At 48.1% G+C, this 17,555-nt stretch overlaps 1 protein-coding gene across 4 annotated transcripts in view; it reads left to right on the plus strand.

Moving 5' to 3' along the window:
• RMDN3 (regulator of microtubule dynamics 3) overlaps positions 1-17,555 on the plus strand; it is a 28,979-nt gene that overhangs the window by 1,098 nt on the left and 10,326 nt on the right. The window contains exons 2-8 of one of the 4 annotated variants that reach the window (XM_064485725.1): positions 5,143-5,227; positions 5,567-5,670; positions 7,455-7,647; positions 8,065-8,208; positions 13,311-13,599; positions 14,356-14,458; positions 16,941-17,001. In XM_064485725.1, the coding sequence (XP_064341795.1) occupies positions 5,143-5,227; positions 5,567-5,670; positions 7,455-7,647; positions 8,065-8,208; positions 13,311-13,599; positions 14,356-14,458; positions 16,941-17,001 (979 nt within the window). Of the gene's footprint in view, positions 1-261; positions 5,228-5,464; positions 5,671-7,454; positions 7,648-8,064; positions 8,209-13,310; positions 13,600-14,355; positions 14,459-16,940; positions 17,002-17,555 lie in introns of those variants that run through there. The other 3 variants (XM_010989311.3, XM_010989312.3, XM_010989313.3) reach the window with 3 other exon arrangements.

Raw genomic sequence — 17,555 nt, forward strand, 5'->3', positions numbered from 1 at the left:
CCGTAACAGCCGCTGCCGACCAATCAGGAGCAGGCGTCCGTGACGCGCCTTGGCGCTCGGCAATTCAGGACCCGCCCCCTGCCCTCGGGCGGTGCACTGGGGCCCGTGGTGCCACGCGCGGTTTCTGCACGTCGTCCCGCGACGAGGAGGGGGATCTTGTGTTGAGGGGGGCCGCTCCCGCACTCGCGTAGTGGAGGCGGGGGTGGCGGGCCGGGCTTGGCTGGCTGTGGCCGGCTGTGATGCCCAGCGCGCGTATTGATTTTGCGCCCTGTTAATGCAGCACCCCCAGTAACTGGTTCCAAAGTCCTGCTGGTCCCCGCCCCAGTTCCTTGAAGCAGAGCAGGGAGCAAGCAGCGACCCCGCTGAGGACTCCCAAGCTCTTTCCCACCCTACCCAGGGACGCCTCCAAAATGTTTAGCAGATCCCCATTTCCCGGCTCTAAAACACATACTCCAGAGATTCCTTCAGTGCGCAGGAGATAGGGACAGGAGACCCCTCTGGTGCGCTGCACAATCCTGCCTCCCCGACTGTAATTCCTAGTACAGCGGGGGAACCTTTCGTTTCTGCGGCTTTGTAGGTAAATCTGTAAAGGAACTGAGCGCTTGTCTGGCTGAGTGCCAGGCCTGGAGAGACTTAAACCAACGGAATCTGGCAATTAGTTCAGAGAGCTGCCCGCGAAGCTGAAGAGCCGCGGTGCACGTGCAGGAGATGACGGGGCAACACCTGGGGCAAAAGAAACTTCCCCGCACTAGCTACCAAAGAGAGAGCAGCGAGTTCACCACCACGCATCCACGCTCTCATCTGGATATACCAAAATCTGACAGCTCAACATTCTATATCTGCCTTGTTATGATTGGTTCTCTAAGAAACAAAGCAAAACAAAGACAGCCTGTAACCTTCCTTCCCTGGTCCTTGAAAAATCTTCACTTCACTGAAGGGCACTTACAGGGCACACTCTGTGACTCCAGTATTTTGTGGAGAGAGGTAAGGGAAACAGGAAGTTGTGATCCCAAAGGATCCTTACTGGTCTAATTTATTATGCTGTACTCTCTACTCCTGTATTTTCTACCTCCAGAACCGACAACAGTTTAGCTGGAGATATAAGACATACTCCTGTTTAACAAAGGATATGTTAAACTGACAAAACAATTAATGCCCAGGACATTTCTCCCTACAAATTAGGGAGAAAAAGATAAATCAATAGAAGAAACATGGGCAAATGATTCGAACAGGCACTTTTCAAAAGAGAGTGGAAATGGCGAAGAAACATAAAACATGATGTTCAGTATCATTAGAAATCCCAGAAATGCAAATTAAACCACAATGAGATACTGCTTTACAGATTTGCAAAAAATAAAATAAAAATTTATAAGCATCACTTATTCATGAAAATGTCTAACAATTGAAACATTACTGTTGGGTTGCAAATTGTTATGGTTGATACAGTCACCTTGGGAAAAATGTAGTAATCTAGTAAAGCTTAAGACACATCACTGTGACCCACCAAACCTCTCCTAGATAAACTTAGGAAAACTCACTGCATCAGGATACACATACGAGAATATTCATAACAGCACTGTGTGTAATTAGCAAGAAACTGGAAACAGTCTTTATGGCCATCAGAAGTGAAGAATTTTTGGGTTGATTCATACAATGGAAACTACAGCAACAGAAAATGATGAATGAAAAAGCAAATCTTGGAAAAATACAGAATAATTCTATTTACCTAAAGGTCTGCAAACATGCAAAATTAAAAATATATGGTTTGGAACTAAAAACATCTGTGGTCAAATTATAAAGAAAAGGAAATAATAAATGTAATATTCAGGGTAGTGGTTACCTCTGAAAGAAGGGAAAGGAATGGGATGGAGACAATCTTTATTCAGTTTTTATACATGTATGATAAATATTTTGTAGCCATTAAGTATTTTATAAGAACAGCTTTTTAAAGTGTCAAGTGCCTTAGAGTTTAGGCACAAGAGGTTAAGGTCACCATCCCAAGGCATATATCGCCTCTGAAAAGAGACGGGTACCTGAGGCTCTCATATTCTGGGCAGAGAGCAGGACAGGGGTTTGGGGTCTGCTCTGTTCTCTTCTCTCAGGCTGGGCTGTGGAGGGTTGGGGAGGAGACAGAAGGGCAGTGCCTATCTCACAGGGCCAGGGATTTATTATATTTGCAAAACTGGTCTGCAGATAAGGCATAAGATAGAGAGCTCCACGGAGAATCACAACCTCCACTGCTGATTGTCCTGGCAGACATGCCTGCGAGATAACATCTTTAATATCCAGGGGAAATGAATTCCCTTACTTGGTCTTCCTATCTGGGCCCGCCTCTTGTCACAATCAGTTAGTTGATCTGGCAGATCTTCCTCCCCTATAAAAAGAGGAGAAATTGCTCTACAACTCAGCTTTTCATTATGAAAGTGAAACTGTGCCCACGGTGTTAACAGAGGCTGGTGACTAGCAGAAATTCTTGAACCTTTTACAGAATGACAGATAGGGGAACAGCTTGTTAAAACCCCTCTGCTTGTAAACTGCCTTCACTGATTAAGCTAGCTTTAATTGCATACCCTCCAAGTATCACGTAGCCTAGGTAATATATCACAAGACTCCTTAACCACTCCTATAGATTCCTCTGTAGTATGGATTGCTATAGTAACAGGGGCTTAAGTTGTTTTTTAGGAACTTGGAGTCAGCTCTTGTCCAGTTTGAGCTGGTTGGGACCACGAACCATAAAATGGGGTGTGTGCAGGTGTCCAATGAACAAGTTTTTTGGTGGAGGGAGGAAGCAGTTAGGTTTTTTTAATTTTCAATGGAGGTGGTGGGGATTGAACCTTGTGCATGTTAGGTACGCACTCTACCACTGAGTTATATCCTCTCGCCTTCCAGTGAGCGACTTTTTGACATAAGAGGGCCAAAAACTCCACCCTCAGATCATGTAAGTACCTCCTCTGAAGAAGCATGTAATCTAGATATGCCTGTGCAGAACACCATTTACCTCACATTTTCTCTACCTCCAGTCACCTTTCCCCACACCTAAGACGGCTGTTTCTTTACCTACAAGTATCTCAAGGCCCCTGCCTTCAGGGAAGAGGATCTGAGATTTGTTCTCCTATCTCTTGGCTAGACTGCCTTGTGAATAGCCTCTTTGTCTGCTGCAAACGTCAGCATCTCAGCGTTTGGCTTGCTGTGAGTGGGGCAAATATATCTGGTTTGGTAACAAAAGCATCATCAAAGTGGCAGGGGCTGGATATTGGTCGTTCCTTATTTCCTTCCTTCCTCCATTCAGCTTTTATGGATGGCTTTTGCATTAGAACTGTGCTAGGCATGAACCTCATCCTGGAAAAGTGAGCAGTCCAGTGGGTAGATAGACTAGAAAGCAAATAATCATGGAATCAAGTATAACAGAGTAGAGAGAACCAAGCCTCAAGAACTAAGAAGGACAAAATAATTCCATTAAGGTAGAGGTCTGGAAAGGTTTCCCAGAGGAAGTGAGTTTTTATTCTCTCCAAAGTAAAGACAACATATTTTCTTATTACAAAAGAAATATATGTTTATTTCAGAAAAATGAGGAAAAATACAGAAAATATATTAAAAACACTCTTTTCTCCTCACCAAGACAATATAGTTAATTCCTTAGTGTATCTCGAGGTGTTAGTCAAACCGAATCCTTAAAAATGAGTAGGAGGTATTGGTGAAGTTCTATTCCTTAGGCTGTGGGATGGGTACCTTAAGATTTTAAATGATTCTTTACAATGTACCTATACATCAAGTCTACTCTTACATGTGTAAAATACATGTAAAATATTCCACAATTTAAAAGTAAGTAATTATAATATGTAATGAAGGATTTGAGGAGGACTGGTCTAGATATTTTGGCTCCCATTAAACTAAAATTTAACTCTTAAGAATTGCTGACAATAAAATTGGAACCATAGTCTATAAAAACATTTATTTTTAGTTTCTAAAATTACAAGTTGGGGGAGGGCATAGCTCAAGTGTGGAGTGCATGCTTAGCATGCAGGAAGTCCTGTGTTCAATCCCCAGTACTTCCCCCCAAAATAAACCTAACTACCTCCCCTCTGCCAAAATAAAAATAATTAAATAATACAATAATAAATAAATTTTAAAAATGCTTAAAAGTGATTTCCTTTAAAAAAATTATGAGAAGTTGCATAGAATCATAGGAGTAAATAGAATTATAAAAGAAACTATGGGCCACGGATGGGCAAAAAAAATGATTAACACAGGTTAAAAAAAGCTGAAATAGTATCTGAATCAATTTAAGCAATCTGAGATCAGCCCAAGTTTCAGCCTCACCCAAATGTTAAAGTATGTTATCGTTAGAGGAATGAATTTAATTTACATTCTGGAAATGGAAAAGGTTGTAACCCTGTCTCTGATTAATGTAATAACGACAGTGTAAGGTTTAAGATTTTTTTGTGCTGGGGTGTGCATCTATAAAATAGGTTTTTAAGTGTCAACTGGCAAAAGCTGGTCCTGGGAACTGAGGGACTTCTTGTGGATAGCCAAAATTTATTTGTTCTAATTTAAACTGCAGAGGCGCTATTGTCTAGTGCTTAGTCAATAGTTTGAGTAAAAATGCATAAATAAATTAAGCTGAAAACAAATAAAGTCTGAATTATGACCGAGTGTTAAGGAAAGGTGGGAGGTGTGGCGTTTTCCAGGTAGAGAAAGGGGCATTCTAGGCAGAAGGAGCAGTAGACGCGCAAAAGTAGACAACACATCCCGGGAACACTAGGTAATCTGGTGTGACTGGAGGAAAATGGAACCTCAGCTGGCCAGACTATGCGGGTTACTGTAGAGCATCCGGCCCAAGAAGTCTCCCAGCTTTCCCCTTTTCCCCTCTTGTACCCCATTCCCGGTTTCCCTTTCCCGCTCTCTGCTGGCTCCGCCCCTCCGACAATGCCCGTATCCCCGCCCCCTGGGAAAAGCGCTGGGCCGGAGGCGGAGCCTCGGTGGTCGCCTTACCACACTTTCCTATAGGCGAGCGGGGGTTGATGGTTGGCGCCGTTTGATGACGTCACGACCACTGACAGCGCGAGGTGGCGGTGCTGCCTCAGTGGTGAGCCGCGGGGTGAGTATGAATTGAGCTCCCGACTGGCCAGGGTCCCTTCACAGGTAGCGGCGGGGAGGCCAAGAGTTTGCAGCGTCGTGAGGCTGGGAGAGGAGTTTGGAGGCCCAGGCGCCTGTCTCCGGAATCAAGGTTAGGGGGCGTGTTGGCGGGGAGGCTGCGTCCAGGCGGGGTCCGAGGCGCAGTAGTCAGGCCCAGCGGGCTCGCAGAAACCTTAGGGTCCTGACTGGGGTGAGCGTGGTAGGAGCTCAGAGTCTGGGCAAGGGGGTTATTTCCAGGGGTTCGGCCTTGGGTATGGGTGGACCCTAACTCACGAATCTCTCTTCCCCACTCTCACGCGCTTGCTCCGGTGGCTCGCGCGGGCTGCAGGTGCAGCATGTCTGGCCTGGGGGCCTTGGGTGGCGCCCGCGCCGGGCTGGGATTGTTGCTGGGCACCGCCGCGGGCCTTGGATTCCTGTGTGCCCTTTACAGCCAGCGGTGGAAACGGACCCAGCACCATGCCCAGAGCCAGAGCCAGAACCAAAACCAGCCCAACTCCCTGGACTATACGCAGACTTCAGAGCCCGGACACCAGGGTAGGAGCCCGTTCCCCGAGGCCGCAGTGACTGCTGACCGTTCGGCCTGGGATCAGGGCTGCCTTTAGCAGAACCTGTGGGAAGGGGGAAAGAGTAGGAGGGTGGGAGTGGGTGCGATGCTTGAGAGTTTCACGTTTGGGGAAAGCTTATTGAAAAGGAAAAGCAGCCTTTCTCTTCTGTACTCTCCCCTGTAATCCCAGGAAAGTATATTGTAAAAAGGCTTAGCTTTCACTTTTAGTTCTGGCGATGGGAGTGCTATGTATGTATTAAAGGCACTTGCTTAGTGTGGGTGAGGTGTTTTAATAAGTAGAGGAAGATTCCAAAAGAAGGCAAAAGGAAAAACTAATCCTGTAGGAATTAAAATTTATGAGCTTTATGTAGTAAATTAGGTTTTAAAAATTGAAGGCACCTTGGAGACTTGTCTAGTCCAGGTTTTTTAAATCCTTCTTAAGAGGAAGTCGAGATTTAAAAAGATTGTGTAACTTTCCCCAGGTGGTTACAGAGCAAGTAAGTGGCTGGATCGGGCCGGGTCACCTGGCCTGTTGACTTCCCACAGCATTGGCCTAGGAGTGCACTTACTGCAATTGAAGCTGAATATGGCTGGGAGCCAGCCACAGCTGAAATGGGTAGTGCTTTCAGCTTTGTGAAACTTTCCTGTTAACTCATTGGAGTGAAGCATCTAGGGCTGGTTCAGACCACTCCCCTCTCATTTGTGTGATAAAGGAGCATTCAGATTATCTTGCCCCCTGTTAATTGGGAACAGGTGTTTTCTCTGATTACCAAGTGCCAGATGGTTTGGAAAAGTTAGTTTTTGAAGAGTCTTCAGAGTTATCACCTTAGATTGCAATTGTTTCTCAGCATTTTATAACCTGGTGGTAACCAAGTATTGCAGGTGTGCTTGTCCTTTTCCTTGTATTTTGTTTGTAATTTCTTAGCAGTAGTCTTTCTTCTACTGAGGCTGGAAAGAAAGTGGCCACATTCCCAGGGATCTTTCTTGCTTTACATACTGGAACATTGTTGGATGTGTATTGTAATCTAAGACTGTTAGTAGATTTCCATTAACAGCTTTATGCTTGCTTGGACTGTGGATCCTGCCTTCCTGGCTTCTTTCCTGTTTTTACATTTTCCAGTCCACTTGCATTAGGTAGCTATCAGTTTTCTAGCATTTACTCTTAGAATTTACCAAGAGCTCAGTTCAGGGCTTGGCAATGGTGTTTTTCCAATGGGGTTTGAGTGGGCTTTTTCCAGTGTACCTCTTCTCTCAGTAACTGCCCCTTTTTTCCTTGCCTCTCTCAGATGATACTAAATGAAGTTCTTGAGAGGAACTGAGTTTTCTTTGCTATTCTTTGTGAAGTTAAAAATCAGAATTTGAGTGAGCTCAATATTAGTTTCCCTGTGTGGTTAGTACTGACTTCCTGGGATTTGGGAATGATAAATAGTCAGGTAAAGGGTTTTCTTTTACTCTAGCAGGGCAGCTGTCCTGTCTTCTGGGTACTGCACCCTTGCTAACATTTTACACTATCTGCTGTGGCGTGCAGTACTGCAGAAGAGCTGTGGTGTGTAAGGTTTTTGGAAGAGATGGCCCTTGTTTAGAGATTGGAACCTTGATTTTTTTTTTAATTTTTATGTATCATTACCTGGGACTTGAACTTATGTTGAACAAAGACTCAAAGTTTTTGTAAATCGAACTCCAATGAGAAGAAAGTGTTCTTGAATTCTGGGTGCAAGTTCTTTTCCTCCCTCTATCCCATGGGCGTCACTGTCTCCTGTCCTCCTGCCTTCAGTGAGGCCGTTGCGGGCAGTCCCAGGTGAGGCTGGCGATGCTGCGGTGCTGCATGGCCTTCCGCGAGAAGGGCAGGAGGAGGTGCTGGACCGCCTGGAGTTCGTGCTGAGCAGTCTGGTGGCGCTGCGGCGGGAGGTGGAGGAGCTGAGGAGCAGCCTGCAGGGACTTGCTGGGCAGATCGTAGGGGAGGTCCGGTGAGTAATGCAGCCTCCTCTGCTGCCTTGTCCCCCACACCCCAGCTTTTCCCCACCCCTTCAGCTTTTTCAGCCTTTGCTGTGTGTGTCTAAGGATGAAACCAGTTTTATAGCTTCTCACCTAATTGGCAGGGAGGCCGCATGCTTGAGTCCTTGCCTTGCACGTGTTCCTTGAGGCTTTTGGGCCCCTAGGGTCTGTTATAGCAGCTGAAACGCTTTGTTTTGACTAACGTGGTCTGCCGTGCAGGCTGGGTCCAGGGAGCTGCCCTTCTTGCTCTCCTGAGGGTAGAGACCCAGGATTTTCTCTGCTCTTGGCCCTGTAGTGAACAGCAGTGATGAGAGCTTCCCTCCTGGTAAGGGGAAAGGCAGGCTGGTTGGGGCCTAATGGCACCTTCTAGCAAGGGGCCTGCTTTTCAGATCCCACATAGAAGAGAGCCAGAAAGTGGCTCGGCGGCGAAGATTCCTGTTTGCCCGGGAGAGGAGCGACTCCACCGGCTCCAGCTCTGTCTACTTCACAGCCACCTCGGGAGCCACGTTCACAGATGCCGAGAGCGAAGGCGGGTGAGTCGTCTCTCCTGGAGACACTTGTGGCTTCAGCCAGGTTATGTTTTGTAAAAGCAATGGTTATAATGGAAAATTCACATCAAGCTACTGTAAGTAATTTTTGGAACAAGGTAAGGGTATAAATAAATGAAATACAGAACAGTTGGAATAAGAAAAACCATCCACCTGAGTCATCCAGACAAACGGCAGTGCTGACAGTGGTTATTGCTGGCATGTGTTGTTTTCCTCTGAGTAGGTCTGTGTTTTATGTAGTTATTATGTCTTTTATTTTTGTTTTCTGTAACATTGGTTGGGCGTTTTCCTTCACTGAGTGGCTGAGCCAGGTCTACAGAGCTCTCTAAGCACTCAGCGTGCTCCCTCCCTCGGGAAGTTCTCTTCCCGCAGGGGAGCCTCGCCATCTTTACATGTGGGTGGGTGGTGACGGACCTGAGTAACTGGTGGCCCGGCAGGTCTGACCATAGGCCTTACTGTGAGACAGGGCAGCAGGCAGGAGTCTGGGGGACAGCCTCCAAACTTGATCAGGCTAAAGGCTTTTTGATTTTAAACCACTAGTGCCATTTTGAAACCTTGTTCCCAAGGATGGAGTCTGAATGAATATCTTTGTGTCGGTGCCCGATGCTGTCATTGGCAGCATCTGCCCTTGTCCACTGCGAGGTCCAGGTGGCCTGCCTGAGGTCTAGAAGCAGCTCTCTCCTTGGTGGCCTCTGCCGACCTTTCTTCCTCCTCAAGGAACAGACTGGCTGAGTAAACAGTCAAGCCTTCTGTCAGGTCAGAGTGACTAGTTTACCTGTATGCACGTGGAAACTAGAAGTTAAACCAGCCATTTAGGATGATCTTCGCAGCGTTGTCCCTCTTGAGCTGAAACACCATGTTAACTACTGTTTATTCTTCTGGGACAGACACTGCAGAGCACTTCAGAGGTATTTCCTCACTTAATCCTCACAAGGGTCCTGTAACATAGGTGCTGTCCTGTTTCTCAGACAGAGCCTTGAGGCTTAGCGGGGTCTGCCGCCTGCTGCCTAGGGGTGGACAGCTCCTGAGTGCAGGCTCAGCCACACTCACCTGCGGTCTGCAGCACGGCTTGGCCGTCAGTCGGCGCAGGAGGACAGGCTGCCGGCAGCCCTGGGCAGTTCTTCCCCCTGACTGAGAGCTGCCGCAGCTCACAGCCCTGGGCACCGTGCTCTGTTCCGGACATATTCCTCAGAAACCACAGCCTTGTTTTCTTGTTTGAGTCATTATAGTCTCCTGCCTCTCCTCATTTACTTTTCAGAGAAAATTTGGAGTAGTATTACTCTTGTTCCACGTCACTGCCATTGGGCATCTGTGCTGAACTTGGTAACTGATCAGGTGCTTCTTGAAACAAGTGAAGTCTTGGTAAAGACCTTTAGTCCTCCATTCACGGCTACTGTTGCCTGGTTGTCTGATCCCCATGATCTGTATTCTTAAGGGACCTTTTCTGTTTAATTTATCCAATACCTCTGGGCTGAGACATGCTTCCAGAGGACTGTGATAAAGGGAGCAAAAATGAAATTAATATTTGACACATCTGGATTGAAATAACGGATGAAATAGTTGATAGTAGGCCCTCAGATGTAAGGAGCATCTCTATACAACCCAAGGAAGGAAGTCACTTGGGTGGAGAATTGACAGTTGAACCTTGTGAGAGTGTAGAACAGAGAGAGTTCACAGCTCTGCCCAAACCCGGATATAGAACTCAAAGCTCTTAGTGATGATTTTAAGAAATTGTACAAACTTCTGGGGGCACTGAGAGCCAGAGTGATTAACCAGGGAAACTTGTGGGTGCTTTACTGCTTGGGATGCTCAGTGGGGCTCCCAAGACCATGAAGAGCAGGACAGGGCTGCCAGCCAATTGTAATGGCATGAGAGGAAGGAAGGCTTTCTTAATTACAGCTCCAGCAGGCTCAGCCCCATGACCAGTCCTGTGGCACGTGGAAGCCATCGGTGCTTCATGGTTCCAGACTCTGGTTTAGCTGGCTGCTATCTGGAGCAGTGGCCACAGTGAATCATTCATTTTGCCATGGTCATGGTCGAGGGAGAATTCTGGGAGGAGGCCACAAACTCTGGAATGACTTTGAACATATGGGCCCCTGGGAAGGAGCGCTTCCATGAGAGATGAAAACACAAGATGTGATGGGCTACTCCACTCCACTGAAAGCTGTGTTCCCTCTCTTTCTTCCAAATAAAATAACAACTTTGAGCTCCCAGGGGATCGACTGAACGCAGCAGTCAGAATAAGTGTGTAGGTCCGTGAGCTTTTCCCCTGAGCATTGTACCAAACACAACTTTAGTTCCCTCCCTGTCAAAACCCAACTTGCCCTAAAGCACCAGCTTCTCCGGCAAGCCTTCCCAGGCTTCCCAGCCAAGAGGGACTGCCTGCAGCCTCACCACCACTCCTTCTTGGGCATTTATCACCTCATTCTGGTTAGTCTTATCTTCCCACCACTGACAGCCTTTTGGGCTTAGGGCCCATGCCTGGTTGTCTTTGAATGCCTCAGCACAGCACCTCTAATGGGGCTTAGGATTTAAAGAAAGAAACTTAATTGCCAGGAAGGGATGTGTGTGTAACTGGGTCCTTGACCACTGCCTTGTGGGGTCTCCTCAAGGAATAGGGTTGGGCAGCTCTGGGCTCCTTGCTTTGAGGGAGCCTTGGGTCCTCAACGCACTGTGGGAACAGTGTGTCCTGCCTGAGTGCACAAGTCAAAAGGGCCTTTTCAAAGGTCCCTGCCAGACCCTGACTCATCTCAAACGCTGCTGGGCATGTTAAATAAAAGAGCTGTCCATTTTTCTCTGGTGGGTTTCTCCAGAGGCTGGGTTGGTGGCCCCAGAAATGTGAGAGAATGGGTGAATATCAAGACAGCAGCCCTTGTAGCTCTTGGCACGTGATAAATCTCTTCTCTAGCCCTGGAAGTCAGTACTCACTCAACAAGAGTTTGCCTGCCTACCGCATATCAGGCAGCAGGGTTGCAGATGTGAGGCAGGGCTCCTTGAAGAGGGGCTGAGGTGTAATAAAAGGCCTCCCCACCAGACTAGCCTCACTAAAGCCTCTCTGCCTCACAGGGCTCTACCAGCTCTCACTCTGGGTGGCAATGAGGTCCCTCCTGATCTCTCCTTTTCCTTGTCCACGTCAGCTCCCTGGCCTTTAGGACTCAGAGGGTTCACAGCATTACAGGACCTTCCTCTTGGCCCAGCTCCCTGGAGAGACTGCTGATGCCTGTGCTCTAGCAGGAGTAGAGCACGGGTCCCTCCCCGGGAGATTCCTGATTGGCCGAGGCAGCCTTCAGCTGAGCAGGCAATAGGGTCACCCCTTCTCTTTGCAAGGGGAGGTGATAAGACCCAAGCTCACACCCCAAATAACCCATTTTGCTTTTGGGCCTGGCTGGGCTGAGTGGAGGCAGTGGTAGACTCTGATTTTTTTTAAAAAAGAATTTTTTTTTAACGGAGGTACCAAGGATTGAACCCAGGACCTCATGCTTTACCACTGAGCACAGTGCTACCTGCCCTCATAGACTGATTTGTCAACTTTTTCATTTGGGGCAAGTTATTGTCCAAGCCTAGGAACTGGTAGGGAGTTTCTCTGGGCTGTCCTGTGTGGTCTTGCGCATCACCACCCAGGTTGGTTGTGAAACCTGATAATCACTTGTCCTTGTCCCTTTAGTTTCTGAGGCTTTTATTGCAAATTGCTAGAGAGAAGAGATACTTGCATAACCTCTTTAAAAAGCAAGGTTAGGAAGGTTTTAAATACCTTGTAAGTTCCTGTAATAGATGTTCTTGGAGCCCCTTTGTTAGATGAGTCTGAAAGCTCCTTTATAAAGCAGCAGCATGGATGGAGTGGGCATCAGGTCTGGTTGCTCACTTGCCGCCTCCTGGAACCCGCCCGCCTGGCATCTCTGGCTGGCTGGATGAGGACAGCACTTCAGCCTACAGCCTTCAGCCCCTGACTTTAGGCTGTGGTGACTTTATTTGTACGCGTCTCCCTCATCTCTCCTTCAGGTCTTATTTGTTCCAGCCATAGGGATCCTACTTCCTTATTCCAGGACAGAGGAAGGCTTATCCCTAAATGACCTGAAGATCTTCTGTGCTTTGGAACTTCCTGGCTCTGACGGAAACTGCTTTCCCTTCACGCCGTGTGGAGAGCTCTTTGGTGTCTGGTTGTGACCTCTGGAAGCCTTACCTTCTCTGCTCTGGTTCAGTTGGCAGTTAGGGAAAATACCGTAATTAGCTGCTGGTGGAGGCCAAGATCAAAGGGAAACTTGGCTTCCTCTTCAGTGGGTACATCAGGGTTGGGGTCCCTGGGAGACACCCGGCTTACAGAGGCCCCACAGATACCTTCCCGAGGGCTTCTGTCCACATCTTCCTCCTTTCCTGCTTCCAGCTGTAAAGTGGCCCCTCCCTACCCCTGGCAAGTTCCCAAGGGCTGCTCTTGTTGTGGTTTAGGTTTGGCTGCTGACTTGGGACAGAGGTATACATTCAATTGAGAAAGAAAATGCGGCCTCATGGCCGCAGAGGCTGGCATCCACCCATGTTGGTTCTGACAGTGCATTTGGCTGATAAAGCAAAAATGATTGACAAACCCTCAGCCTGGGGAGCTATCTAGCTCAGGATATCAGCTCCACCTACATCTTAAGGTTTTTATCTTAAGCACTTATTTCTTTATAAGAAGAATATATGCTCAGTATAGCAATCATATATAATACTAAAATACAGGGGGGAAGTTACTTCCTCTACCCTGAGAGATCTACTGACATTTTGGTTCATACCTTTCTAAGTTTTCTCTTTTTCTCTATTTTCTGGCAGACTTGGTGGTAGCTGAGCAGGGGATTCTCATATTGGCCTCTGACTGTCACAGGGCCCCAGTCGGTCACTCTTCCCCTTCTGGATTATTTCCCCAGCCCATAGTTCCCATTGGAAGCTTTCTCAAGGCCTAATTCCTACCCCTAATTGGGGGGAATGGTTCTTATTTGGGGCTTTGGACAATAGTGCCATGGAGAGTGCCTCTTGTGGGTGGATGCTAGACCCTAGAGGCTCTGAGGCTAAGTAATCCCTTCCCTTGACCCTGTCACTTTGTTTCTCTGCCACAGTTACACAACAGCCAATGCTGAGTCTGACTATGAGCGGGACTCTGAAAGAGAGAGTGATGATGACGGAGAAGATGAAGTGAGCTGTGAGACTGTGAAGATGGGGAGAAAAGATTCTCTGGACCTGGTGGTGGAGGTGGCTTCGGGCCTGGTGTCCGCAGCCCTGGAGGCCGGAGGCTCCCCTGGTCCGGAAGATGTGCTGCCCCTCCTGCAGCAGGCAGACGAGATGCACCGGGGCAGCGAGCAGGATAAGCGGGAGGGCTTCCAGCTGCTGCTCAACAACAAGCTGGCGGTGAGGCTCCAGCTGCCTGGCTGCCCTTCCTCCGCCCCTCTGTCCCGCCCTCCCCTTGCTAACCCCTGGTGGCAGGCCACTGTGTCCCCGACCGTGAAGTGACATGGGAAGGGAAATGAGGGTGAGACGCTGAGTTCTGCACCTACCCCCCAGGGTTGTACATCCCATTCCAAGGAGGCCGAGTGCTGCCTTCCCCGCCATCGTCAGGGCAGCTGGCTGCCACCTGTAGAGCTACTGCAGAAGAGCCTCTCCTCTCACCAGGGAGAAGTGTGGAAAGAACTGGAAGGGTTTTCTCTTTTGTTTCCCTTGAGGCAGAACCAAAACTGCCTGCCCTATGTGAAGTTTTCATCACAAGTGACAGGTGTGTAGGTCACTCCACCACAATTCTCTTCTCAGGTTCACTGCCAGAATTCATGCTCATTCAGCTATAAATGCCCCCAAAGTTGGAATTTTCCCTTTTCTTGGGCATTTTCACAGTTTTTTCATTGTCAGCAAGATTTGCCTCTTGCTGTGCCTCATCACATGTTGGAGTTGACCTTTCCTCCTCATGGTATAAAGCCAGAGTGCCCTCAGTCTGCGGGTTGTGCAATCTGTATCTAGAGATAATGTCATCAGCCACCGCAGGTGAGAAGTCCTGTGTGGGTGGCCTGATATCAGTGTTTATGACACACTCAACGGTAGGGTGTGGGGAGAAGGCCAGAGCCCCGGTTCTCTGCAGCTGAGAGAAAGGGGCTCACCCCTCTGTCTGGTTTGCAGCATGGAAGCCGGCAGGACTTTCTCTGGCGCCTGGCCCGGGCCTACAGTGACATGTGTGAGCTTGCTGAGGAGGCAAGTGAAAAGAAGTCCTATGCTCTAAGTGGTAAGTGCTGACAGGTCCTTGGTGGGAAGGTGGCTGCATGATGCCGAGGGTAGAGTCGGTGTTCAGCCTGAAGCCCTGGGAACCACCAAGACACAGGCGGTCAGGGCAGCTGTGGCTCAGCTACCACAGGGATAGAGTGGCTCCCAGAGACTCCCTGCTTCCTCCAGGAGACAGAGCAGTCTCTGTTGCTCTGCACGTCACGGCGCTTGCGTAACACAGGCGTACATGATTTCAGGAGAGCAGTTGACCCTTGAACAACGGGTTTGAGTGGCACGGGTCCACTTATATACAGATTTTTTTCCATAGGAAATACTGCAGCACTGCACAGCCCACGGTTGGTTGGACCGAGGACAAAGAGGGCCAACTATAAGTTATTTGTTAATTTTCAGCTGCACAGAGGGCTGGTGCCCCTATTGCCCACGGTGCTCAAGGGTCAACTGTGGTATCATATTAGCACAATTCTTTGTTCTCATTCCTCAACTACAAAGGGCAAAACCTTTCTTAATCTGAGGTTTTCTGCTTCTGCTTAGGTCTAGTTTCAGTTATGGAGCCTGTGGGGCAGGTGTTTAAGAATATAATGAGTGGTGTATGTTTGGTGAGCGTCTGTAAGGAGCAGTTTGGGGGAATATTGCTGGTTTAGAAGTCCCTGGAGTCTACTTAGCAACTCTGTTGTCAGAGTGTGTACCTGGGGGTGTAGGGTACACATGACTTGTGCCACGTTTAGGGCCCGTCCTCTGTCACGAGGTCACTGAGAAACCCTGGGGCTTTAAAGAGAGGCTGGTTTTATAGGGAAGATGATGCATCCTGCCTAACTACACACCCTGAGTCAGGCACCATCAGTGGACTTCCAGATCTTCTGGTTCAGTTATTCAAAGTTAACTATCTAAGTGGATCTGTCTGCTTTCCCACTTCTGTAAGTACAGCTTTGCAAACACTGAATCTTTGATAATGTAGAATCTGACTGTACCTCAGGATCATTGTTCTTGACAGTTGTAGAATTCTGCCAGTATAGAAAGAACAGGCCAATTGAGCTGAATGTTTGTTATAGATCTTCAGAAAAATCCCCAGAAGCTGTAACAAAAGTTGTTTGCTTAATTACTGTTTGCCTCTTCCTTCTTAAAAGTTTCTACTTCCCCTCTAAAATTTCAGGTGAGGATTCTTATCAGCCCTTGGGGCTGATTTTTGGACTCTTGGTAATCAACAACACCCTTTCCTTTCCCTTTGGATCATCTCTTAGTATTACAGCCAACAGGAACCCTGAAGGTGGAGACGGGGCAGTGGTTAGAGCAGCCACAGCCAGCACTGGTCTGGTCTGGCTTCCCGAGCTTAGCAGCCTTGGACAGGTCTGTTCCTGCTGGAGGTCAGGTGACTATGGAGCGTCTTTAAAGGCTCTGCTCTGGGATTCTAGCTTTTTAGGACCATCCTTACTGGATCTAAAGTACTTCATTTTGTCTTATCTCTAGAAGTTAGGACCACCAGGAGGCGGCAGGAACTGGTTGCCCTATTCTTCACTGTTAATTTCCTAGTGTGATAGTGCTTTGAAGGGGGCAGACAGGAGTCCCCTATGAGACAGTGTCCCTCAGCGGTGGGGCGTGTGGTCCTTCCACTCGGATAGGGGAATGTAGGATTCTCATCTGCAGTCTTTAAATGTGTTTGTTGAATATACAAGATTATACCATGATTACTATCAATTAAGGATGAGGAAACATTCAGATTAGACAGCCTACCACCTCAACACATTACTTTTGTTCCATTATCTTTGTGTTCCCTTCCAGTCCCTCTCCATTTTAATCAGATGCCCCATTATGCAGTGTGTTCTTTTCTCCAGTGTGTAGGCATGAGGGTCCTCAGCGGGAGGGTTCCAGCTCCTTGACATTCTAGGGGACCCTTGTCAAGAGCTTGCATGTATTTAGGCTTTGATTTCTGTTCTGTGCTTAGAAACTTGGGTAAGACTACATTAAAGTCACCTCTGGTCATACTTCAGTCCATCGGGCTTTGGTGAGGAGTTCTGGCCTAGAGCCATGATTGATGTTCCTAGATCATGGGTCCTCTTGAGAACTTGATAAAAACTGTGGACCTTCTTCTCAATAAAATGCACCTATACCTAAAATTATATACAACTTCAGAGGGATTCATGGACACCCTGAAGCCTAGCTACAGACCCCAAGTCAAAAGCCCTCCAAGGGCAATGGTCTACTGGGGACAGTTTGATTGCCTTTGAGTCCTTTTATATTTGAAATGCTTTGAGCACATCAGGTAGGTGTTATAAAAATCAGGTACCTGGGGAAGTTGACAGAGATAGGGAAAGCAAGGTGAGTAGAGGGGAGAGCAAGGTGAGCAGCTATTTGCAGCTCTTCGTTCTGCTCAAGTGTGCAACTATTTACAAGTTCAGAGAGCTTAGAGCAGTCACTGTTCCCACAGCCTTTCCTGTGGAAGGGTGCATGGGAGCCCCTGTCAACCCTGAATCACTTTTGTCCTACAGGAAAAGAAGCAGCAGAGGCCGCTCTGGAGAAGGGGGATGAGAATGCTGAATGTCACCAGTGGTAATGGCACCCTGCAGGGTCCCAGGGAGAGCCAGAGTGGGTATGGGTGGAGGAGAGCCCTTTCTTTTCTCTGCCCTGGCCAAAAAGGCATTTGCCAGAGGGACCAGGAGAGGGAGCTCTGGCGCTCATTTCTTTATGCAGTCCTCCCCGCAAGCGAGGGCCCCAGGGGGCGTTTCCTTTGGGAAGTGCCTTCTGGGTGAGACAAGGGGGAAAGTAGAGCTTTCTTTCTGTGGAGGCTTGGAGAAATGAGTAGCTTTGTTAGTCACCTCTGGCTACAAAACTTGTGGGTTCTTGGCTCCTCAGGGAGGCTGGGACACATGCAGTTCCCTTCTCCCACACAAGCTCTTCATTCCCCTAGTTGTGATCCCTGGCTGGTGGCGGACTTTGGCTTCTTTGCTTGGCTTGCATGAGGAAAAGGAGATGTGAGCTCACCCTCAGGAAGTTCAGTAGTCAATATATTAGCTTACAAATGCATCAGCCCTGTTTGTGGCCTCACATGAGGCAAGGTTCTGCCAACTTGGATGGGTCTGGGTCAACCTGTGTCCTGGGGCCTG

Source organism: Camelus dromedarius, chromosome 5, assembly GCF_036321535.1.
Source record: "Camelus dromedarius isolate mCamDro1 chromosome 5, mCamDro1.pat, whole genome shotgun sequence".
In the NCBI taxonomy this organism is placed as follows: Eukaryota; Metazoa; Chordata; class Mammalia; order Artiodactyla; family Camelidae; genus Camelus; species Camelus dromedarius.